General features: G+C 33.4%; 1 protein-coding gene across 4 annotated transcripts in view; it reads right to left on the bottom strand.

The window, feature by feature from the left end:
* ROBO2 (roundabout guidance receptor 2) overlaps positions 1-26,343 on the bottom strand; it is a 547,754-nt gene that overhangs the window by 149,618 nt on the left and 371,793 nt on the right. For all 4 annotated transcript variants that reach the window (XM_039855108.1, XM_039855109.1, XM_039855110.1 and 1 more), the window contains exons 3-4: positions 17,447-17,604; positions 14,709-14,829 (exon numbers count right to left, since the gene is read on the bottom strand). In XM_039855108.1, coding sequence (XP_039711042.1) covers positions 14,709-14,829; positions 17,447-17,604 — 279 coding nt within the window. The remainder of the gene's footprint in view (positions 1-14,708; positions 14,830-17,446; positions 17,605-26,343) is intronic.

Genomic DNA, 26,343 nt, shown 5'->3' with positions numbered 1-26,343 from the left:
TAATCATGTAAGAGAAATATAAAACAAAAAGTAGTTTTACATATCTCTAAATACTTTAGTTCCTTGTCTACTTTCTTCTTTTTTTGATAAGTGTCTGATACAATAAAATTATCATTTAAATTTTTATAAGCACATGTTTCCAAAGCATAGGCTAGTACAAAATGCTGCTACTTATTCAACTAAAAAGAGAAGTGAGGGAAAAGAAATATGAAATCCATAGGGAGTTGACACAATTTATCTGGCCATATGGTCATATTTAGTCACTTAGACTTTAGTTTCAAACCCAATTTAAATATGTGAATATAATGGCACAAGAACTGAAACATATTTAACAAGAAACCTTTAAAGAAAATAAATCACTTCAAATAACATATGTTGAGCATAGAATGGAAGTATATGATTTTATTGACTAAAGATCCATATTTATAAAACAAATGTGTGAATTACAAAAGCCATATTTTATTGCAATGAAGTCAACCAACACTGATATTGAGAAGGAAGACAACTGTGTCTCTCCACGGTGAAGTTGACAGTAGGAATTAAAATTTTCTTTAAGACACAGATCTACATATGCTCAAATATCTGTACTTTGAAACCCCAAAATCCCAAGCCATAAAACAAGACTAATAGGATTTTTTTTTTAATGCAGAATTTAGAAATAATCCAAAAAAACTTAGGAAACAAAGATTGCTTTAAATATTTTAAGTAGTAGAATCAATTAACAGCTAAGTATGCCCCCTCTCCAATGGAAATAAAACAAATGTTGGATGAAAGGATTTTGTTCCTTTTGAACTATGGACACTATGTGCACCAAACAGTTATTTTCATGCCGGCATAGTTGATACTGAGGTATTGTTTCTGGCAGTAAATAGGCAATAGGATCAGCATCTCCTTATAAGTGCTTGGAATGTTAATAGCAAAAATGAATCATTAGAATAGAATGCAGGATTGACTTTTTCTTTGCCATCGCTTGGGGAATTCATTCAATTCATCTAAAAGCTGTGACGATCCAATGTTCAAAACAGAGCTAAGGTACTATTGATATTCTTGAGAATAAGAAATGATCTATCAGGAGACTCTTTCTGGTCCAGCTGATTTTAATGGGGATATTGTACTATAACCTGGCATATGGATGAGCAATCTGAGAGAAGTCTTTTCCTCATCCACTCATTCATTCATCACGTGTTAATACAACTTCTATGCATGGGTTCAAGCTTGGTAGCTGATGAACAGACAGAAGCTTGGTATCATGAAAAAAGTGGTAGGAGATGAAGCTAGTCAAGATCATGAAGTGTCTTGTAGGCCATGTCAAGAATTGTGAGTTCTGCACTGAAAGTGATAGAAAGCTGTTAAAAGGTTTTAAGTTAGGAAGCTACATTTTTAATAAGCATATGAAAATTTATGTTGACAAATCTGTGAAAGATAAATTAGCAGAGAAACATGAAACAGTGAATTAGGTCTAGCAGTTATTGTAAGAGATCATTTCAGCTTAGACTGACCCAGCAGTTCAGGGGATATGGAAAAGGGGACAGAATGAAGAGATATCAGACCTGAATGAATAATCAGAGGTGAAAAAAGAAAAGTCTAGAAAGACTCTCAAGTAACCATTTAGCAAACTGTAACAGATTAGCAGGTAAAGTATAGACATAGGGTTCCTGCACGCACGCATGCATGTGTGCATGTGTGTAGACATGTTAGATATGAGAAAAATGAACCCATTACGCTCAAGCCATTGTTACTCAAGTTTGTGTTACTTGAAGTCCAATGCATCTTAATTAATAAGATAAAAAAGACTAATTATAGAGAGAAAAAATAAATATGATCATCTCTGTATATATAGAGAAAAACACTTGGATTAAAAAATCTAAATAAAGGAGGAATGAAAAGAAACTTCTTAAGCGTGATAAAGATTTTTTATCAGAAATTAAATGCAAAAATTATAAAAGTAGTATATGAAAGTCATGCCTATTAAAATCAGGAACAAGATGTACATGCCAACATTAATAATAAGAAAAGGAAAAAAAGTGTGTGTATCAGAGAACTAGAATAACCATTGCTTATAGACACAGTAATACAACATAGAATAATAACTGCTATGCAACAAAAAATAAGAACTACATAAGATCATAATAGCAATGCTGGCAGTCTTAGAAAATGGGCGATGTTAGGATAAATTGTGATTGGTAAGTCATTGTAATGTTAAGGCTATCTATCTCTCTATCTATCATCTATCTATCTATCTATCTATCTATCTATCTATCTATCTATCTATTATCTATCTATCTATCCACCTATCTACCTATCATCTATCATCTATCTATCATCATCTATCTATCTATCATCTATCATCTCTCTAACATGAAAAATTTTCATGGCGTGACATTGACTATAAAATAAATTACATAACAGTATGTAAGACTAGTTAAAACACAGACAAATATTTTCAAGAACAGTTTTTATATGTTTCCTTCAACATCCGACCAGTCATAAAATTACGACATATGAGTGTAATTAATATGAGCAAACTTCACATAGACTTGTCACAAAACTAAAGTTGTCTCTTCATCTAAGGAACACCATCAGGCTCCTTGAGAGTTTTTTAGGTATCATACATGTTCTAAGCTCCACTATTTTATATGGAGACACATGGAAGCACCTAATTTATAATTTCAAGAAGAAGCAAGATATAGGATCCCCTGCTGCTGTTCTGATGAACTCAGCAGGAGTGGAGAACTTCACAATGAACCTTCTCTATTCCCTTCTGCCCTCAAGCAGAGTCTAGTTGCCTAGCAACTAGATAACTACAGGAGTGTATGCAGTATAGAATTTTTGGAAGCCTAACATTGGTGTAAAATGTAATTCAATTGATTAAAAAAGAGAACAGTGCAAAGAATAACCAAGATAAAAGTCATTTACATATGCATGGGGCACATCAGGATGGGTTTTATACCTGAGTATCTTAGAATGTGCCTTCCAACAAAATAACATTGACATTTACTACTGCATTGAACTTTGGTCACAACTTTTAAAGTACTAGTCTGAGAATTTCCACAGCACCCATTACAGCAATCATCTCTAAATCGTATGATTCATTATTCAAACTGTTTTCTGCCAATTATACAAAGCTTACCTCTACTTTACAATTTTAACTGCCTACAAAAAAACTATATGCCAAAAACTAGATTTGTCTGTCATTTATTTAAATAAATTTTTTTTGTAAAAACTTTTTCAATTTCTTTGACCATTTTTTATTTTCAGAAAATCTGAGAATCAGAAACACGAATATTAAAGATTAAAGAAACTATACAGGCATAACTATATTTTAAATGCTTTGCCTTTGCAGTGGCTACTATTATTAGCATAAATCAAACACAAAGCCATGTCTCTTTTAGACAGAAATTATAAAAATTACAAGGAAATGTCCTGGAGCTAATTACTTTGTGTCAAAATCACCTGCAAAGAAATATAAAGTTAGTAGAATTAGAAAGTTAAGTTGATAAAAGAATCATCCAGTAAACTAATAAGTGATCTCATTTAATACCCATTAATGCCCCATGGAGTTTGTATCCCAAGAAGCTTTGCACAATTAAAATTATAAAAATTATATGAAACATCTTGAACTACTGAATAATGGACAATTTTAAGACATGTCAAAATAAGATCACTGATGTTTCCATGTTATCACCTTATGTCAGATTGTTTATTGAAAAACTAGGTGAGAAATCTCAAGGGCTGTTCTCTAACTGCTCATCAATTAGATTAGAGTTCCTCTGAATGGCCTGATCCCTAATTATATAGCCGTGGAGTGATCAAAAGGCAATGTCTTTGCCAATGCAATTAACATTTTTTTTTTTTATGTGAGATTAACTGGATTTGAATCACCTGCATAACTTGCTTACAAGGTTAATCTCTCTTGAGACAGTAGTGTTGTTTGGCAGTGTGGTACTATGTAAAGTACAGCTCTCAAGTAGTCAGAACAATTTAGTTCCAAGTTGGTATTCTGGAAAATTCAACTTTATATGTGGCTGTTATAAAATCAAATGCTGTTTCATTGTAGTTATGTCAATAATAGAAAGTAAAATATTCAGTTTAATATAAAATATGATAAATCTAAAATATGGTTGCATGATATCTCTTAAGTTTCTTATTTACATGCTACCATGAAGGCAATTTAGTGCCCAGGGAATAAATTTCTCGTTTCAACTGTGTAGTCACTGACTATAGCCATAAAATTCCCAACAGCTGTAGCATGACAGCTACACTAGGACAATTTTAACAATTTTAAAATAAATTTTGCTTGTCATTATAAATGTAGTACTACGGCAATAATTACATAGGCAGAGTCCTTTAAGTCCTATAACACCAAAGCTACGTAATAAAAGGACATTAGAGCTAAACATTGCTTGTAAAGCTTATCTTAGCTTCAGCTGACCCTAAAGGACCTGCCACTCTGTAGTCTGTTAAATTGCAAAGTTAGATGGCTAGCCACGGTGTGTCCTTTTATTTAAATGGGATTATATGAAGGGACATAAATTATAATAGCCATTGAATGTGAAATATTGGACAAATTGAAAAAGATCAGTCTATCTGAATGTGTGATTAACTAAGTCTCTGACACATTAATTTCTTTCCCTTCAAGAATTTTTTTTTTTTTTTTGGTCTCAGAGAAATCATCCTGTGAAGTAAATATAAATATAGGTAAATGTTCTTAGAGGGAAAAAAACATGCCTTTTTCACCATGTTTTAGAGGCAAAGTTTTATGTAAGTGCTGATAATATGATATGAGAGTACCAGTGAGAGCAAGGAACCTGTTTATTCATCACACTACACTTAAACAGGGCTTGACACATAATATATGCTCAAGAGATATGACTAGAAAATATTTTGTTGTTTTAAAGTTTGCAGGTAAATATTGTTTTAAAAAACTATGTTGGTCCCACCAATCATCTTAATTTTAATAACATGTGATGTTTTGAATTTTTGCATGAAGGCTACAGATTATCAATAAAACTCAGATATTTCCCAAGATTTGGTTCTGAGACATCTTCCCTTATCTCTTTTTCTCTGAGTATTTCAACTACACTCAGGCCACCAACTATTATTATTAATCCAATAACTGAAGATCAACATCACCAGGCCCAACTTCGGTCCTCATCCCCAACAAAAAGGCTAATTCCAATCTGATTATTCTACCACAGAAGCCATCAGTTGATATAGTTCCCAGTAGTCTTTTTAATGAACAGCAATTAAATATAAATAAACAATTACTCACTTGACATTTGAAGAAAGCCTCTAGTGTTAAAGAATGATGTAGGGAAGCGGGGTGGAATTCTCAGAAGAAATAAAAGCAGGAAAGTATCACAAGTATATTTTATTTTTTAAAAAAGTAAACAGTTATTAAAATCCTGAGATACACGAGAAATTAAAACATCCGTGAAATGGAAATAGGATGAGGTAAATAAGGAATAATTAGAGAAAAGAAAGACCTAAAAGGTTTAACATCTAATGAATGAATTTATGTTTGACAAAGAAATAAATTTAAAAAAAATGGGAGAATATTTCATTGAATTATTTGGATAAAGAGTTTTTAGATTGAGATTACTAAGTGTCTAACTAACCAGTAAAAGAAAAAAAAAAAAAAAGTGCCAAAACAAGGCATAGTATTGAAATAGTTTAGAATACTGAGATGAAGAGACAATATTAAAAGTTTGGAAAGAGAAAAAAGAAAAATTGATCACATAGGGGTCAGTACATAGTTGTCTCAATAGCAATAGCAAAAGCTAAATATTGTTGGAGTGGCAATTTTAATATTCTGGCAAAAAAAATACAAGAAGCTAAAATATCAATTAAGTTTTGGGTAAAATAAAGGCATTATGGTCTGGAAGAACTCTAGGCTCCAGTCAGGCAGAAAGCAAGAGAAAAACACTATTCTGAATATACAACTTAACCAACAAAAACATACAGGATGCAGGAAACAGAAAACTCAGCATAAGAGAAAAGGGAAGATAAATATCAGGATGAAGTTTTTGGAGTAGACCTAAACAAGATCCAGCCTAGTAGGATTAGGCAGGCAGTCTGAGGTCTCCGGAAGGCTGTAGCGAGAGTGGACTTAATAGCTAAACAGAATTTAAAGAATTTTAAACTTTCTGTTAGAGATTTCAAGAACTCACGATAGGTGTAGACAGACATAAGGGAAAGAAAAAAATGTGTTTATTATTAATTCAAAAGAAAATAAATGTAGTATCAGAAAAGAAATGCCATCATAACAGCATAACACTTAGTTCACAGGTAATATTTACATGGTTTAATAGCTCAAATTCCGAATATTAATATAACCAATGTTTCTGAAGTCAATATACTGGAAGGAGAAAAAGAAGGGAAAGTGTAGGTGAGAAGGTGGAGAATGGGTGTTAAGTGGGCCAAATCATCATCTTCCAAAATAGGAAGCCGAAATAATGCATAAAACTGCAGAATAAGCACGTATTTAGAAATATGGATATAAATTCCAGAAGAAAAAGATAAAATAGGCTTATATTATGTTTAAAGATGAGGACTCTGTGTATGTGGGGCGGCGGGGGCGAAGCAAGGTGGTAGGGTGGGGCAAGATATTTTTCTATTTTATTGTAACTTCATATTTCTAATGTCTATTAGATATGTAACATATAAAATCTTCTTCATGTATTGCTTCAATAAATATTTAAAACCATTTCAAAAATATTCATGTTATTTTTGGTTATTTTTTAATACCACTTAAATATTAGATAACAGATATCCCAAAGCTAGTCATAATTAAAAACTTAACTATATAATTTAACTCTAATTTCTCTGTCTTCAGGATCTTGAGAATTTAATTTACATATATAAAGTGCTATCGAGTATTCATTATGAAGGCATCTAGACTCTCCCATAGATTTTAATGTCCATTTACACTATGATGAATGTTTATAATTTTTAGATTTGGTACCTCCCGCTTAACCAGGATGTTATTTTATGGTCAGTAAATATTTAAAAAAAGAACAAAAAAGAATAAATGATTCATGAAGTTTGGTATAGTAACATTTTGAATATTAAGTTACACTGGTCATGTCTTTGTCTAAAGGGCAGATTTTTCAAATATAAGTTGCAATTTTAAAACTAAAAAATGTCAAGAAACATGGCAAAATGAGAGACCTCCCCAAATTTCTCACCTTGAAACAACAATAAAACACCAAAACTGCACACCAGCATGTCTGAGAGTGGGATCTGCGCATAAGAACTACCACAAGTCAGAACCCCATGGGCAGTAGACTGGAAAAAACAAAGAAGCTGCCTCTCGCAGCTGGAGTTCTCTGTAGGAGGAAGGGATGGGAGAAGATGCAGCTAATTTCCTAAACATCCACGTGGCCAGTGGCAGGGGCCAGTTATCAGGGCAGAAAGCAGAGAAGTGGGAATAGCAGAGAAGTGGGGACAGCAGAGAAACGACAGTTGATTTTTACCCTCTGTGGTTGCAAAATGCAAGGCTGAGTCGCAGCCCTCATACCCCAACCCAGATATACCAAAATTGAGAAAATTCTTCAGTACGAGTCCTGCATTACAAGAAATACTGAAAGAGGTCAGCTCACCTAAAACAAAATTACCAAAAATAAATACATAATTAGGAGTAAAGTGAGTATCAGGCAAATAGAAGCAGAGGAGTGCAATCTTTACTAAAAACGGGCATTATAAGCTTAAATAATAAGATAAGAATTGTTATAGCAAGATAGTAATGAACTTCTGCATACATAGGGACAAATTGAAACAACAATGACTGAAAAGGGGAGGAGGATTCAAAGGTCCAGATTCACAAAGGGGAATGGAGATGAGGCACTCACAGAAGAAAATGAATGACTGTTAGATATTTGTATGTATACATATACATAACTATCCTTTACATATTCCTAATTGTAACCACATGCCAAAGATTCAGAACTCAAATATAAAACATAAAACAAGAAGGACCAGAGAGAAAACCCACAAAATCCAACCAAAATAAAGAAAACAGAAACACAAGGACAAGGAAGAAATAGAAACACTGAGCTACCAGAAAGCAAAAGATAAAATGGCTATAAGAAGATCTCATATTTCAATAATCACCCTAAATGTAAATGGACTGAATTCACCAATAAAAAGGCACAGAGTTACAGATTGGACCAAAAAACAAAACCCAACCATATGCCGCCTCTAGGAGACACATTGCACTTCCAAAGACAAATATAGACTCAAAGTGAAAGAGTGGAAAATGATATTCCGAGCAAATGGCATTCAGAGAAAAGCGGGAGTAGACGTACTAATATTGGACGAAATAGACTTCAAAATAAAAAAAGGTAAAGAAAGATACTGAAGGACACTTCATAATGATAAAGGGAATCATGCACCAAAAAGACATAACACTTATTAATACCTATGCTCCCAATCAGGGAGCCCTGAAATATGTAAAGCATTACTAACAGAACTAAAGGGAGAAACAGACCAAAACACTATCATAGTAGGAGACCTAAATACCCCACTGTCAGATATGGACAGATCATCCAAACAAAAAATCAATAAGGAAATACACCCTTAAATGACACATGAGACCAACTGCACATAATTGACATTTACAGAGCCTTCTATCCCAAAACAACTGCTTATACATTCCATTCTTCTTTAGTGCATATAGAACATTCTCAAGGATTGACCACATACTGGTACAGAGATAGCCTCAACAAATATGAGAGGGTTGAAATCATACCAACTATATTCTCTGATCATAATGTTTTGAAACTAGAGATCAACTATAAAAGAAAGTGAGAAGAACCACAAATACATGGAGATTAAACAACATGCTACTGAAGAATAACTGAGCCTGAGAAGAACTAAAAAGAGAGAGCAAGAAATACATAGAAATGAATGATAATGATAGCATAGCATATACAAACTTTTGGGGCACAGCAAAAGCGGTCATAAAAAGTTCATATCGTTACAGGCCTATTTCCAAAAACAAGAATGAGCCTGAATAAACAACCTAATGCTTCATCTTACAAAACTAGAAAAGGAAGAACAAATGAAGCCTAAAGTCAGCAGAAGGAAAGAAATAATCAAAATTAGAGCAGAAATAAATGAAATTTAAAATAAAACAAAAAAACAAACAAAAACAATAGAAAAAATAAATGCAACAAAGAATTGGTTCTTTGAAAAGGTTAATAAAATTGACAAACCCTTGGCTAGGTGTACTAAAGAAAAAAGAGAAAGGACACAAATAAAAAAAATCAGGGATGAAAGTGTGTTAATTATGACAGACTGCTGAAATATAAAGGATCATATAAGAATACAGTGAAAAAGTATGTAACATCAAATTTAATAACCTAGAAAAAATAGTCTAGTACTTAGAAAAATACAACCTTCCTAGACTGAGTCAAGAAGGACTAAAAAATCTAAATAGTCTGTCTGATCAGCAGTATGGAAATTGAAACAATCATCAAAAATCTACCAAAAAGTAAAAGTACAGGACCAGATGGCTTCACCAGAGAATTTTACCAAACATTCAAAGAATTTAATACCTAATCTCCTCAAACCCTTTCAAATAATCAAAGAGGAGGCAGTACTTCCCAATTCATTTTACGAGGCCAATATTACACTGATACCAAAACATAGTAAAGATAATACAAAAAAAGAAAATTACAGACCAATCTCTCTCATGAACACAGATGCATAACTCTTAAATATGATACTAGTGAACCAAATACAGCAATATATTAAAATGATTATATATCACAATCAAGTGAACTTCATCCCAGGGACACAAGGATGGTTCAACATATGCAAATCAATTAATGTCATACACCACATAAACAAATTAAAAAATAAGAATCATACGATCATATCAATAGATGCAGAAAAAGCCTTTGAGAAGATACAGCACCCATTTATGATCAAAACACTTAACAAAATCAATATAGAAGGAAAGTACCTTAACATAATTAAGGCCATCTATGACAAACCCACAGTCGACATTATACGTAATGGTGAAAAAATTTTTAAAAATCCCTCTAAGATTGGGAATAAGGCAAGGCTGTCCACTATCGCCATTGCTATTCAATATCAAATTGGAAGTCCTAGCGAGTGCAATCAGACAAGAGAAAGATATAAAAGGCATCCAAATAGGAAAAATGATTCAAACTGTCACTATTTGCAGATGACATGATTCTCTATATAGAAAACTCTAAAGAGCCACAAGAACACTACTAGAAAAAATAAGCAAATACGGTAAAGTTTCTGGATACAAAGAATCAATGTTCAAAAATCTATAGCGTTCATATATTCTAATAACGAGTGTCAGAAGAAGAAGTAGAAAAATAATTCCTTTTGCAATTGCAACAAAAGAATAAAATACCTAGGAATAAATCTAACCAAACATGTGAAGGACCTATATAATGAAAACTATAAGATCTTATTAAAAAAAAATAGAAGAAAATACAAAGAAATGGAAAGATACTCCATGTTCTTGGATTGGAAAAATCAACATAGTTAAAAGGACCTTATTACCTAAACCATTTTACAGATTTAATGCAATCTCTATCAAAATCTCATTGGCATTTTTTAAAGAAATAGGACAAAAAAATCATCAGATTTGTATGGAAGCACAAAAGACGCCGAATTGCCAAAGCCATACTGAGAAAAAGAACAAGGCTGGAGGCCTCGCTCTGCCCAAATTATACTACAAAGCGTCAATAATCAAAATGGCATGGTATTGTTAGAAAAACAGACACATAGACCAGTGGAACAGAATCAAGAGTCCAGAAGTAAACACATATTTATATGGGTAAATAATTTTTGACAAAAAAAACAAAAGCATACAGTGGAGAAAGGAAAATCTTTTCAATAAATGGTGCTTGGAAAACTGGAAAGCCACCTGCAAAAGAATGAAACTAGACTATATCCCCATACAACTAAATTAATTCAAAATGACTTAAAGACCTGAATATAAGACATGAAATAATAAAGTGCATAGAAAAAATATAGGAACTAAACTCAAAGAGGATTTTATAAATTTGATCTCATAGGCAAGGGAAGTAAAAGCTAAAATAAATGAATGGGACTACATCAAACTAAAGAGCTTCTGCTCAGCAAAAGAAACCATCAGCAAGGTAAAGAGACAACCATCCAAATGGGAAAATATATTTGCAAGCAATGCCTCTGATAAGGGCCTAATATCCAAAATATACAAAGAACTCATACAACTCAATAACAACAACAAAACAACAACAACGACAACAATAACAAAAAGATCCAATCAAAAAATGGACAGAGGACCTAAACAGACACTTTACTGGATATATGTATCCAATCAAAAAATGGACATATCGGTTACATATATATATGTGTGTGTGTGTGTGTTTATACTGTGTTGTTCGCCTCCCATAGTTAGATTTTTTTCTGTCACCCCATATTTAACCCCCTTTGCTCCATCTACCTCTCTCCTACCCACCACCCTCTGGGAACCACTAGTCTATTGTCCATGTCCAAGAGTCTCTGTTTGTTTGATCTGTTCATTTGTTGCTTTTAGGTTTATATCCCACATATAAGTGATAGCATGTGGTTTTCAACTTTTTGTCTTATTTCGCTTAGCATAACTGTCTCCAGGTCCATCCATGTTGTTGCAAAGGGCAATATTTCATCTCTTCTTATGTGAATGATATCCCATTGTATATATGTACCACAGCTTCTTTATCCAATCATCTATCCTAGAAAACTTCGGTTGCTTCCATGTCCTGGCCACCGTGAATAATGCTGCTATGAATATTGGTGTGCGAATATTTTTTTGGATATGAGTTTTCAAGTCTTTGAGGTAAATATTCAGTAGAGGGATTCTTGGATCATATGGTAGATCAATTGTTAGTTTTTTGAGGAACCTCCATGCTGTTTTCCATAGTGGCTGTACCAATTTGCAGTCCCACCAGCAATGTATGAGCTTTCCTTTCTCTCTGCATCCTGTGCAACATTTATTAATAATTGTCCTGTTGATTATAGCTATTCTAACAGGTGTGAGATGGTATCTCATTGTAGTTTTGATTTGCATTTCCCTAATAGCTAGCGATATCGAGCATCATTTTATATATTTGTTTTGGCCATATATATATGACTTACTGTTAAAGTTTACAGCTGAAACTTACTGGATTTCATTAACCAATGTCACCATATGAATAAATAAATAAGTAAATTTAAATTAAAAAAATTAAAAAATAGAACTAAAAAATTCCTAAGTCCAAGACCACTTACTAAAAAATCAAAATGCTTGCAGATGATCATTGTATTGGCAAAGACTCTTTATTTCTTTCATTGTTTTACCTGCCATTTTAAGTAAATTATATTTTTGAATTATAATGAAATATTATCAGTTACTTTTCTGTATAACATATCTTAAAGATTGGGTTGCCAAGGACATTTAAAAACTTCTTGTAGCCAAATTTCTTAAAGTAGAATTGCTGCTCCATGAAAATAAAGTTCAGAGAGAAGAGAGATAAAAATATAACTAGTTTTACTTTTATAAACCTTAGATCAGAGATGATAATATCTAATAATGATGAAATATAAAGAGATTTATTAGAAAACGTTCTGGATGCAAGAGCACCAACGTAAAATCAAAGTACAGAAGAGGTTTCTCTCATGAAATATTTGTCACATCCTTGATTTAGATCATCACTACTGTTTTTAACTTTTGTTTCTGGTTTTGGATGCTGTTTTGTTTTTGTTTTTGTTTTTTTTTTCTTAATCATTAATGGAATTTTAGATTTTCCCTCAACTTAACATTGTACTTTTAACCCCTTAGGTCAGTTCTGACTTGTTTACACCATCAGATAAACATTTCTCAGCTTCCTAAAAAGGAACTGCCTCTAGACAAATTTAATCTCTTTGGTTTATAGCTATTTTGAAAATAATTTAGAAGTTCCCCTGTAATTCCTGACATGTTTAGGAATGTTCTATATTTCTCGTCATGTCTTTAGGGAAAGTAAGGTAAATATTTCATAACACGATAACATTTTGGTAAGTCTAATTGCTTGAGTAATGAGATTAAATACTTTCAATTTCCTTCTGGATGTAGTATATACAGCTATAATGAAACACTTTCCTGTTCAAAGCTTGTAGTAGTTATGGAAAAATAGTGATGAGTATTTCTTTAAATAGAAAAGCTGTTCTCGTGGGTTTTCAATGATAATGTTTAGTGACCACTAATTTTATATCTTACCAGGCAAAACTATTTCAGAGTACAGCACATTTTGGGGGTCTTACAGATGACTGCATAAAATTTAATGGCAAATTGATGCTTGTCAGAGCTCTGCAGGACAGAGAGGTATGTGTATACTTGAACAATTTTATTTTTACTTCTCAATTCCTTTAATAAATTATGAGATTTCTCCTGGTTTTGTCATTTGGGACTTCGAGCTGCTTAGTAGCCACAGGGAGTATTCCAGAGATTCCTTGGTACTCAGAGTGCTTGAAAAGAGAGGCCTTCACCCTGGTACATATTCATAAAGTAGACCTAAATGCTCTAAATGTAATGGAAATCATAGTATAGCTCTTTTTGCATCGTGGCACTCTTATTGCACCATGGGATTGCACTTCCCAAACGAGAGAAGTTTCTTTAGGGAGATATGCAGGATTTTGATGCTACCCTCAGGTGTGTTCTAGAATAATGACCAGAAATCAGATTTTATTGTTTATTTTACTGACACAATAAGTAATTTAAAAATCTTAATTATTCCTTGTATGCTATAAAGAAAATCACATAATATCCACAATAGTGAAATCTTATGTATGTATATGTATATAAACATGTATAAAGGTGTACATGTTTACATGTGATATTATATCTACATATGGAGATTTGAATGGCACTTCAATGTCTTCTAAAGGAATATTCATTGTCTAGTATGTTTAGAATCCTTGTTTTCCTGAGTTTTCCATCATTTTATTTCTCCTTCAATTTCCACACCTGCTCTACAGAATTTTCTCTAATTTTGTTTAGTTAGCCATCTTTATTATCCTCAGTTTTTTCCTTCCTATTGATTTATCCACTATTTCTGTGATACAGATCTATCATGTTTTAGCTTATTAATTGAATTACTTCAACTAAAGAGTCCCTTGGTTCTTAAAGTTGAAGAAACATAAATATAGCAAAATAGTTTATGTATTTTTTCTAATTTTGATTACTTGTGTGAATATATACAGCAAGTTCATCTTTAAAACTGCAAATTACCTCAATTTGAAATGTTTAAAAGTAGAAAACAAATGAAATGTCTTTGCACTGCATTTTAATTAAAAAAAATTTATCCTATGTCTTGTACATAATGTAGGTACTTGATAAACATACCACAGTGTAATGAGCAATAAACTTTAGATGAATATATCTCAAACAGACTTTGAAAAAAACCAATTGTTTACATTCTGATAAAAGGTAGTCTTACAAATATTAGCTTACAAATATATGAATAAAGTAGGTGAATTAACATTTTATAAGTTTTACTTTTCTTCATATCAAAAATTTCTTCTTAAAGACAAAACCAGAACACAATTCTAGTCTGTCACTGTGCATCACAAGTCATAAGTAACTGTCCCTATATGGTCTGGTGATTAATATTAACAAAAACATATTTAAAAACAATGAACAAGTGGAGTTAAATAGTAATTTCTAATTTAAAAGAGAATTTTACCAAAGACAGTCAGCTCTGCTGGATCACTGTCTCTTTCCCCCACCATATTGGTGCCAACACAGGTATACATCCCTGCATCACTTTTCCTGGTGTTGGAGATCATCAGTTTTCCACCACGGATCTGTGAAAATAAAAAAAAATAAATAAAAAAAGAGAGAGAGAGAGAAGGGGGAGGGAGAAAAAAAATGAAACAAAACAAAAAGAAAACAAAGAGAAAAGAAAAGAAATGAAAAAAAGGAAAAGAAAAAAAGAAAAGAAAATGTAAAGGAATGATCACTAATAAATAATTTTGAATATTTAAACACATTTTTTTTCTTAAAGGAATTAGCTGAATGTCTAAGACAAAACTCTCCCACTATTTTGGCATCTGCATATGTCTTGTCTTCTCTTAAATCCTCTTTCAATGTAAGCCTCCAGTTTGCTTTCTAGATAATGCTTCTTTAAAATAGTCTTCACCTCTTGCCTGGTCTTATTTTGAGTCTTATTACTGTCCCCATTAAATTCCAATGGTTGGTCTTCACTCTGAGATTTGGTTGGACAGATTGCTAGTAACATATGTCATGAAAAAGCACAAAATATCTGCTTTGGATAATATAACAAAATTCTCAGATCCCCTCTGAAGATTCTACAAATATTTATTGAGTACCTCTATGGGCTAGGCAGTTTTCTAGCACTTGAGATTCAGTAATAAAACAAGTAATAAAAATTTCTGTCTTTGGGGAGCTTAGATTTTAATTGCATTAATTGTCTTTTTCTTATCTTAATTGTATTTATGAGATAATTTTAGAAGTGTAGAGCATGTTGGATAAAAACAAATTAAATTCTTTAAATGATGATTAGGAGTTCATACAAATCATTGGCTTCTAATGTCTACTCCCTAAATTTCACATAAGGAGCATTTATTGACTGAATAAACAAATGTAATAATGTTAAAATGTCTGTTTGTTAAAGGGGGCATTAAAAGAGAATCAGATTCTCAGGAAGTGTACCATCAACATCAACTCATAGCTTTTTTTCTAATTTTTTTGTATTTACCTAATCCAATAATCTTACCTTCACAATGATTGAGTGTTCTTAAAGAAATATAAGAACATGCTGTTTTCCTTTGTTAATTTTTCAATTCATAGGCAAACGAAACTCACATAGGTATGGCCTCATCAGATATATTTCAGGTTCTAAAATGATTTGGCCTATGCAACTAAAAAAATGTTTCACCAGAAGAAAGGTGCTTGCACATTGGCACTTGTCACCTCTCGCTGCAGTCGAGAACCCTGAGGCCACCATACAAACCAGCCTGAGCTCGCCTGCTAGAATACTAGAGGCCATGAGGACAAGAATAAAGATGTTCAACTGAGAGTTAGTTGATTGCCAGACATGTTGGAAAGGCTATCCTAGATCATCCAACTCCCTTCACATCTTTAAACAAGCCACAGAAGCATGAGAAAGCCTAGAAAAGACCAGCCAAGTTGGTCCAGAGTGAAGAACTACCAACTTACCCACAGAATCAGTCTAAGTAAAATGGTTAATATAAGGCATCCTGAGGTGATTTGTTATAATGCAAAAGCTAAATAATACAAACATGAACTAGAAACCCTTGAACATTGATTTTTTTCTCCATCACCAGGAGCAAATTTTCATAAGTTTGGTACCCAAGCACAGGCCGTTGAGAACAAAATTCTTCTGGGCATTATAGAGCCTCAGAATTTCAATAGTTCAAGCCAGAATCACATAAATATAAACTGTAATCTCTTACATGGCCTATCTGGTTCTGTGTTACAATGAAATCATAATGTACACACAAGGAAAATCCTCATTTATTAGATATTTTTAAAGATAATTGATACCCATACTATATGGACTTTTGATAGAATTGGCACTTGTTTTAGTTAAATGAGATATTATTTTAAATAAAATATATTCATTCTCAATTATTGTACTGAATATAAAAATAAATTAAACTAAGAATAATGTCAGAAGTTTTAGGCATTATCTATTATTTCAGTGGACTGGTTATCACAAACTTCACATAGAAATGTCGAGTAGATTCTCTGAAAAAAAATAATTTTATGTTATTCTCTCTCTACCTTTATCATTTTCTGGGTGTTTTATTTTGAATATTAATAAACTAATAAACTTGATCATCAATATTCCTTGAAAACACAATTTTCCTACAAAAGCTAAATGGCAGAATCATCCATTTATTTTTACTTTGATCTTACCTGTATCTTTTAAACTTTTAAATAAGTTCATGCCTAAAATTTTTGTTACATATAATTAAATTGGAAAAACTAAAAAAGTGCTTAAAATATTTATCATCTCAAACTATTTTCTCTTATAATTTTGAAAATAGTGCAAAAAGAAATGTTCCATTTAGTATGGTTTATGACCATCACTTACATTTTAACACTTACATACTGCATGAGTAATAGATGCTCTGAAAATTCTAACAAGAGCTCAGACCTCAATATTTTACTGTAAAAATATATTTACATGTTCAGATTGGTGTAATTCTTAAACTATTATGTACAATTGATTTATATAATTTTGTCTCTTTGAGACTTCATTCCAAAGTTATTGTTTTTGGTTACCTTTTTTCAGTCCTTTCAATACAGTATAAATGGTAGTTAGCATTCAAATATAGTTCTATGATTGTATTAATGGTAAATAAAATAATAAAATATATCCATTCTAAGACTTGATATTCAATCTCTTTAGGCATTCTTTGAAATTTAACTCACACTTATTCTTTCTTCCTTGTCATCAACTCGAATTTTGTCTTTTTTCCAGTAGATTGTGGGTTCTGGGTGTCCTCGGGGAGGCTGGCACTCCAAGATTGCAGGCTCTCCAGCTGCCACTACTACATCTGTGGGATTTTGCCGGAAGTCATCTCGTAACACTGAAGAAAAACAATTGTAGTAACAGAAAATTCAGTGAGAGCCACTTTAGCTTTTTTTTTGCAAAAGGTAACTCAAGTCTTACTTACTTTATTCTAATAAAAATCATCAGGATATTTATGAAGAACATAGCCATGCCAATTTGAAGTACTCTAGAGCCAACCTAAATGCTCATCAACAGAGAAATGTCTGACTATATGATCATGCACCTTCACTATAAAATTTAATTTTATAAAATGAGATAAGTCTAAGGAAAATAAGGTGAGAAATTTTCATGATATAGCTTTGAGATTGAATACAAACTCAAGATACAAAACTTATGTAGTAACGTTTCTATTAAAATAGATCGTATTTTCTATGTAAGAACCACACATACATACATGTATATAAATATGTTAAAATAAATTGTCAAATTATACTTAAGACGCTGAAACAAGTCACGTGCACATGGCCTGTGAGCATTAGTGCGTGTCAGTCTGAGAGGGGCCGTAGGGCGAGGACTCTTTGAGAAAGCCCTTTCTCATGACATGAATATGGACAAGATCCACACTGTTTTCATTACACTTGAGAAAACAGACTCATTGTTCACCCTCGCAATGCACTAGCACCCACACACACAGGACTACGTTTTCATTCTCTGTGCATCTCCACCTGCCGAGCGACATCTGGGCAGCGTGACATTCAGAGCTGACATGTCCCTTATAGCAGTTTTGCCAGTCTGAATCTCCCCTCCTTTCATTAGGAGAACAGCAGGTTGGACCTCCGTTGTAACCTCCGAAAATCTGGCATGCCTGGCTCTCCAAATGTCACCTATCTATCTGTGTCTATCTGTGTGTACTTTTATTCCGCTGGCAGGATGAAAAGCCTGGAGAAATAACTTAGCTCTATCAGGGTATGGCATGCTGGGTTTAAGAGCAAATAAGAGTTATGTCTATTTTACGGTAAACATTCAAAAAAGTAGTTGAGATCAGCTAATATACCGTATACTTTAACTGCCTCTGCTTTTCCTAACTTCCTTGACTTTTTCTACTCTGATATTCCAACACTGACAAGTTTGTTTTCTAATTATACCTAGGGGTAAAACAAATAACACACACAAATGTATGTGTATGTGTATATGTATATGTATATGTGTATATATACTTATTCACACATGCATATACATATATATTTATATATAAATTGGTCAAGATTTTGAAATAACAATTAAGCAGCTGTGCTAGCCTGTTACGTAAATCAACTGGGACAAATGTGGATTAGGTCAAACCAACTGCCTTCAGTGTCCTGTAACGAGACCCACTTCAACACTCTGCTTCTTCGTTGGGCCAAGTCTGTATGTTAATTGCCATTCTCCAAATAAAAAATCTTCTGTCCTGAAAATAGCTCCAGAAAGACAACTAAGTGACTTTTAGGGCTTGTCTTTTCTTGTCTTTTGCAAAACCTCCTTTAATGGGGTTTTCCATCTTAATGAAGTTATGGTCCTTTACGAGATTAGAGAACCTTGTTTCCTGTTGAAGCAGTAAGAAAGAATTCAGCACAAATTGCTCACTCTCAGTTTATCAACTGATTAATTTACTACTTTTGCTGCTACAGAAATGTGTTTCATTTTAGCATGAGAATTGCACATTTTTTGGTTCTCTTGCCTAACTGGCAGGAAAGATGTGATTTATATGCATAAGGATTTGCTTCGGAATGAGCTGAGAGAAGTGTGCATTTAAATGTGATATTCAGGCATGATGATGAGAAAGGGTTAACATCGTAGTTTCCTCTTTCAGGTAAATCCTCCTGGGAGAACAAGCTGGTGACTCATTTATATTCTAAATACGGAACAGCTGCCTATTTATGCAATGCTAAGAAGTGCAAAAATATGGTAACAGAGTGGTGAGCACCCCTACAATATCCGGTCCTGGCAACAAATGGTATTTTGGCAGGCCCTCAATCTGTTCCAAAATGACACATCTGGCCAGTCGAAGGACCTTCTCCAGAACTGGTCTCCTAACGAATGACATGCTAAAAAGCTTCTGCTCAAATGGTACTTAGGGCCATTGCAAATCATTGAGAAACACAGTGCTACATCAATTTGTAACAAGCCAGATTTGACATGGAGGACAAGAAAGAAAAATATCTTAACAAACTAGGGACTGCTACTCTTAAATAATATAACATGTGTTTATGGCCCTCACAAAAAAAAAAAAAAAAAAGACTCCATTTTGCAAATGAAGCCAAGAAATCTAACAGCAACTGTAATTTTCGGCTTTCAGACTATTCACCCAGAGAGTAGAGTGAAATAATAGGATAATTGGTACTGTACCCTCTTCAACTTATAAAATGCTTTTTGGTGTTTGTACAGTATTAATTCATTTTTTGCTTAGTGATACCATTTATTTTACTCTAAATCTTTGGGGTAAGAAAATGTGTATTTTTGTCTTCTCTCTCAAATAAAACATTCAAGAGAAAAACATCTTTTTCACCAGGTTCTAGCACAGCAAACAGAGATCTTACAGTTAGGAAAAAGTAGTCATTTTTACTCGTATCAAATTGTTAAGGAGGACATATATGTTCTGATATTTATATATTTCTGAGTTTTGCATATCCAGAAGACTAAGGTAACTCATATCTGGGTTCCTGACTCATAGACAGTGAGAGAATAAATATATGTTGTTTTAAGCCACACAATTTTGTGGTAATTTGTTACACTGCTATAAGTAACAAAAATAGTTCCCTAAATAAGCTTTACATTTAGTTGTGAGTTTACAGCTTTCTTACAATCCCACATTCTTTCACTCACCAAGTCCTCTCTCTTCTGTTCTAAATTAATCGTTCTCAAGAATTACTTATTTTAACTCAGAAAATAAAGCAAGGCAAATCATTACTCAGACATATCCACCTTAGTTTATTAAAATAAATTATCAATAACAGTAAGATGAAACTGCATAATTAATAGGCTTCTGAAAGACCCACTTCTGAATTACAAGATACACATGCTTCCAAGTAGTTATTTGAAATGTAAAAACATTATTGATGAAAGTATTCATATACATCATTGGATAAAGAAAATCATCTGCAGCGAACTAAATTAATTATGAGGAAAGTAATCTAAAAAGAAATTGTAATTAAAAGCATGACCAGCAGCAGTTGAAATCTATAGCAACTCAAAGGAACATTGAACATAAGACTTCCTTGCCAATAAGATCTCTCTATATGTGCAAATGAGCTGTCAGAGCTGTGTGACACAAGGATTCTAGTAGAAAACTGACCTGAGTGATGCTTATATGGTGGGCATTTTTGTTTATGAATACAAAATTTGAGTAAATCTTGATACTTAGAAGGACACTTAGAAACCTTTAGTCATGCATGTAGATAACATCTAAAATTACAGGATGGTTTTCAGTAACACTTTTTTAACCTGCTTTTTTGGATCATTTAGCAGGTACACACAATGATACTTTTTTTCCCCTAAATTTGGGATTTTATTTTATTTTATTTTGTTTTATTTTATTTTATTTTATTATTTTATTTTATTTTATTTTTTAAATGCCAGTTTATTTATTTGTTTCATATTATATATACATATATTTTTTAACATTTTTAACACTCCTCTCCCCGCTCCCTTCTGGTAACCACTAGTCCATTGTCCATGTCCATGAGTCTCTGTTTGTTTGTCCTGTTCATTTGTTGCTTTTAGGTTTATATCTCACATATGTGATAATCATGTGATTTCAACCTTTTCTGTCTGGCTTATTTCACCTAGTATGATTATTTCAAGGTCTATCCATGTTGTTGCAAATGGCAGTATTTTATCTCTTCTTATGGTTGAGTAATACACAATGCCACTTTTCATCTCCCTGTTTTCAAAGTAACTGTCTTACAATAATAGCTAATATTTAATGACTACACATTATGTGCAAGACCAGGACTTACGGATATGCAAAAAGTCATTTGAAATGACCTATTGCAGTAGGTAAGTACAGAGTCTGAACCTTGTGTGGCCAGCTCTAGACTGTACATATGGTCATTATGCTATATTAATTCATAATATCATCTGCTTCCTTTTATCTTATCCCCACTCTCCTAGTTCAGGATAGCCTTATCTCTTTGTTGAATTACTGTAAGAGTATCCTATGAGAACTTTTTCTCGGATTTCTCTTTTTAACTCTATATTGTAGTTATGAGTTTGCTGAAATGCAAATATGATCATGTCAATTCCTTTTTCAAAACTTTTAAAAGGCTCTTAAGATAAAATTTTATTCTTACTGATTTTGAATGTTGTTTAGAATTAGGCTCCTGCTTATATTTCCAGGTTCATTGTGGATATTTTTGCAGCTCTCCTGCCCTAGAAATGCAGAAGAACTTCTAATTATCAATGTACATTAGCATATAATGGTCTTTCTGCTTGAAAATTGCTGCCAGGTACCCCTTTGTTCCCTTTACTTTTTCCTATTCCTTCTTTCAAACACATACTGTTCTCTTTGGTGTCAGCTTCAAACTCACTCATCTGAAGAGTTTTTCTTTCTGTACTTACACTGGACTCAGTAACCCTCTGAAGGGCTCCCATCTTGAAGGGCATCAGAAGAGTTCATCAAGTGTTCTTGATGGATTGATTGAACTGATGAACTCCTCTTCAAGAGGTATGTTGCACTTTTTTCTTATTACATAAAATAAACCACAATGTTCTAATTTGATTTTAAAATGTCATTTATAAAGAAAAATTCAGTTTGGTTAGATTTAAAAGACAGTGTACTTGACTTGCTTATCTACAGACTCATATATCTCTAAAATAAAAGCCAGGCAGTTCAAGAAGTTCAGAAATCAATTACTCAGGGAAACAACAGATTTATGTACAACCAATAAAACTGTTAACACAAATTATAGTATATCATAGTAAATATTACAATGAACTAGAATAAAAGTGATAGACATTCCCTAGAACTGGTACACATTATTTCCCTAACCCTGTCACCACCAGTACCACCACCAGTTATCACCATGGGGAATAATCAGATGTCATCCCAACCACCCTGAAGCTCAGGTCTTCTATTCCACTTCTGAGGGAAGCACACTATCTCTTCCTGATACACTAAATGGCTGTTGTTGGCAGCCATGCTGTGACCCCAGGGGGAGCTCCAGGTTCAGGATAAAACTGAGGCTATGCACACTAGAAAAAAAAAAAATCTGAATTCTTGATGACATAACTGGACAAACTAATCTTGAAGACTGTGCTAAATGTGGACTTTCTAGTATGTGATCTAAATAAGCTTTCTTTCATATTTTAGCCAGTTTAAATTGAGTCTTCCCTTTCATCTAAAAGCTCCCCATTGAAAAGCTATAATAATTCTGTATTTTTTTCTGAAGTTTCAGTGACTGACAGACCAAAAGAATCTAAAAAGGAATCATCATTCACAATGAATTACTTTATTATATTTGGTAAAATCAAACAAAATATGGTCAGAATGGGCAAGCCAGACACCAGCTAAACAGACAATAAAATTTGATATTTAGGAAACAAGTTGTAAGTGGTTTCTTCTGCACAGAAGAGGAATGGAAAAGCAATAACTCAGTGGGGAGACATCCTGCTACCGCTGTGCAAGCTGACACTCTGGCACCTCTGCAGCATACTGACAATTCCAAAACAAGAAGCTCTTACTCCCCAGCTCCGCTAAGATGCCCTGTGCAAGCAAAGCCACTCAGCAAATGATTCAGATAAAACAGTGGTTTGAATTGGAGCATGTTGAATAAACAAGGATGACCTGTGACTTGCTCATTTTCAAGTCATAGCATTTTGTGAAGCCTGGTATTCTGCGGGGAATGAAACACACAAGCATACAATTCATGCAAGAGGAATGGCAGGCTCCAAATCTTAGCCAAGTCTTTATTCTTGAATCCTTTTTTTACCCCCATTCTGTCCTCACACACAATATAATCTGAAGTCCTGCTAGCAGTGCCAAGTCTTCCTTAATGTTTTCCATTAAAGTTTAAAACTTGCTGAAGGATTCTTAGAAATCACATGGAAATATTGTACTCTCTGTAATTTGTATCCATAACCTCTGTAATGCATATGTTCTCTTTGGGGGCCAAGTATTGAGATCATTCATAAACTCTTGGATCATATGTGGCACTGCAAACTGGTGACATCTGACCATGGCAGACTCCAGGCCTGTCTCTGGCAATCATGTCCTTTGGTTTGAGTTAAAGAGCCAGCATTTGGCATACCTTCAACACTTGGAAGTCCTATTTTTGGCAAAGCCTAGAATCGGGTATTTCACAGGGATCAGCATACCCCATCCATTAGCTTAGGAGGACGTTGGGGATTGATGCTAATTAATGTTTAATCAGTTCCTCCTTTTTTCTTTCTTAAAGTGCCATTGTCCAGAAAAGTGATCATGTGGGATTGATGTCCCCAGAATCACAGAGAGCCCAAAGGAATGAGGGCAACTTAGAGACTATGGCCAAGTATAGTATGTGAGGAGGAGGATGGTGTCTGGAACTGCAGGTACCAGCCTCAACATGCTTAAAGCAATGCTTTCTTCTGCAGAAAAAGTCCTCTTCTCCACAGCCCCAAAATGTTCTGCTCTACTCCTCAAAAGACCTTGCAGCACCTGCCAATTTAGGTCTAATTTCAGTCTTGGTCACAGAGATGCCTATAACTCTGGATATTAGAAGAAATAATACATTGAATTTAAAATTCAGAACTACATAGACCAGAGCTTTTAAAAAAAAAAAAAAGCATTAAAGAGTGTTTCTCAAGATGTTAACAAGGGGAAATAGCAATTATTTCAAGCTTGTAATCCTACCCCCTACTTTCTTTAGATCTGGGTTTGGGTATAAACAAACAAAAAATGAATAACTACAACGTCTTCATAAAATTTACATTTACAGGATGATTACAAATAACCATCTGTTTGCTTCTAGCTTTTCAATCTGGTTCATGTCCCATGAGCCTCAAATTTTTAGCCAATGCAGTTAGGCTGTGAGATATCATCAGAAAGGCTTGTTACAGGTGCTTTGAGACAGGTGCTTTGAGACAGGCCTTTTGCCCACTTCATTCTCCTACATTCCTCCTTTTTTTATCCCTTCTCATATAGCCCTAGTATTACACAAAAGAAAACAAAAATTTGAGAGGATAAAATAACATTTATACATGTTAAAAAATTAGTTCAAAATATTTAGTCATATATTTAAGTACACAATTAAATTTAAAATATACTTAAGTATAGGTTTAAACTCAAACTTCAGAAGTCATTGCTGTCTTATAGCTACACCTGTCAATTTAAATACAGAATAAAGAGTGCTATCAAATAAATATTACTGTGTTGCTTTATTCTGGGTCCTAAAAGATCACCAGTCTCCTCTTGCCTTGTTAGTCCTCATCTGAAGGAATTAGATTTACAGCATTCTAACGCTGCAAAGTTCACAGAGGTACAATCTTGGCAGCATCTTCCTGTCATTCCACCCTCTCCTAGTACCAACGGGGTTACTGCTCCGATATTTCTCTCCCATGCTGTATTCTGATGGGAATGATCAACATGAATTACAATGCCGAGTAACTGCCAGATGTCATGAGTTATAAACTCAATAGTCTAAGGATTATTACACATTAGGGCACCCTACAGTGCAAGTGTGTCCTGGAATTTATGTGTTATTTATTACCTATTGGCAGGGTCTCAAAGTAATCTCACCCCTGCTGATGAAATGATGGTTGGAAGGAGAAGAAGGTCAAGGTCAACCTTCCTTGTCAAGAATGCCTGTTACTTCGAAACTACTGTTGCCTTATCTCTTTCTCTTCTCTTCTCTGAAACTCAACAAATCTCTGAATAATGGAGATATATATATTACAATGCATCTATAGGCTTTCAATTTAATTCTGCTGATTTCACAATTTCTATCATTTAACCTATTTTAACATTTCATAACCATAATCACTGGAGGTTTGATTTAAGAGGATAACTGTGAATCACGCCATATCTATTAACTTAAAAATGACCACTTTGAGAGTACACTTTTTCTTTTCCTCTTTTACACAGGAACATAGATTGAAGCCTAACTACATGAAAGGTTTTTGAATTTTTAATACAACATTGAGAACACTTTTTAAAAATCATGTCCCACAGGCCTGTGGACTCCTCAGTCTTTCCCATCGAATATTAAGATTTGAATATGTCCACACTATAAAATATGGGCATTACTCTAAGCTGTCATGAATTTTCTTGACATGAATATAATTTGACATCCTATATTCTTTGAAAAGTGTTCTATTTGATTAGCACATGAAAAGAAGTTTGAAATGTTTCCTAATCCAGAATATAGCATATTTATTTTTAAATTGGCTGATTTGATTGTCTCTCTACTCTATCCCAAAAACCCAGTAACCTTCTTTTCTTTTGCTACCAAATGAATTCTGAATGCTGCAGTTAATATTCGGCAATCTCATTACACATCTACCATAAATCTTCAAAAGCATCAGCATGTTTTGACAGCCAAGCAGGAGAAGAGGAAGCAAGGAGCATATCCAAGCATTTTTTGTGAATGCAAATGTGCAAAACACCACATTTAAATTATTTCAGAAAAATATTATACCGTTGACAACTGAAAAACAATGTGCTTGACAACTTTTGTTTACCTATGAGACAAGCACAATTTCTTTTATTTCTGATGATAAATCCGCACTCCCCCACTCCACCAATCCAACCTTGCTATATACTCTATGAAAACAAAATGATACCAGAGAACAAATAATAAATATC

Source organism: Pteropus medius, unplaced genomic scaffold, assembly GCF_902729225.1.
Source record: "Pteropus medius unplaced genomic scaffold, Ma_sr-lr_union100, whole genome shotgun sequence".
Lineage (NCBI taxonomy): Eukaryota > Metazoa > Chordata > Mammalia > Chiroptera > Pteropodidae > Pteropus > Pteropus medius.
Note: the sequence above shows the minus strand (reverse complement) of the source record. Positions and strands in the feature narration are given on the sequence as shown.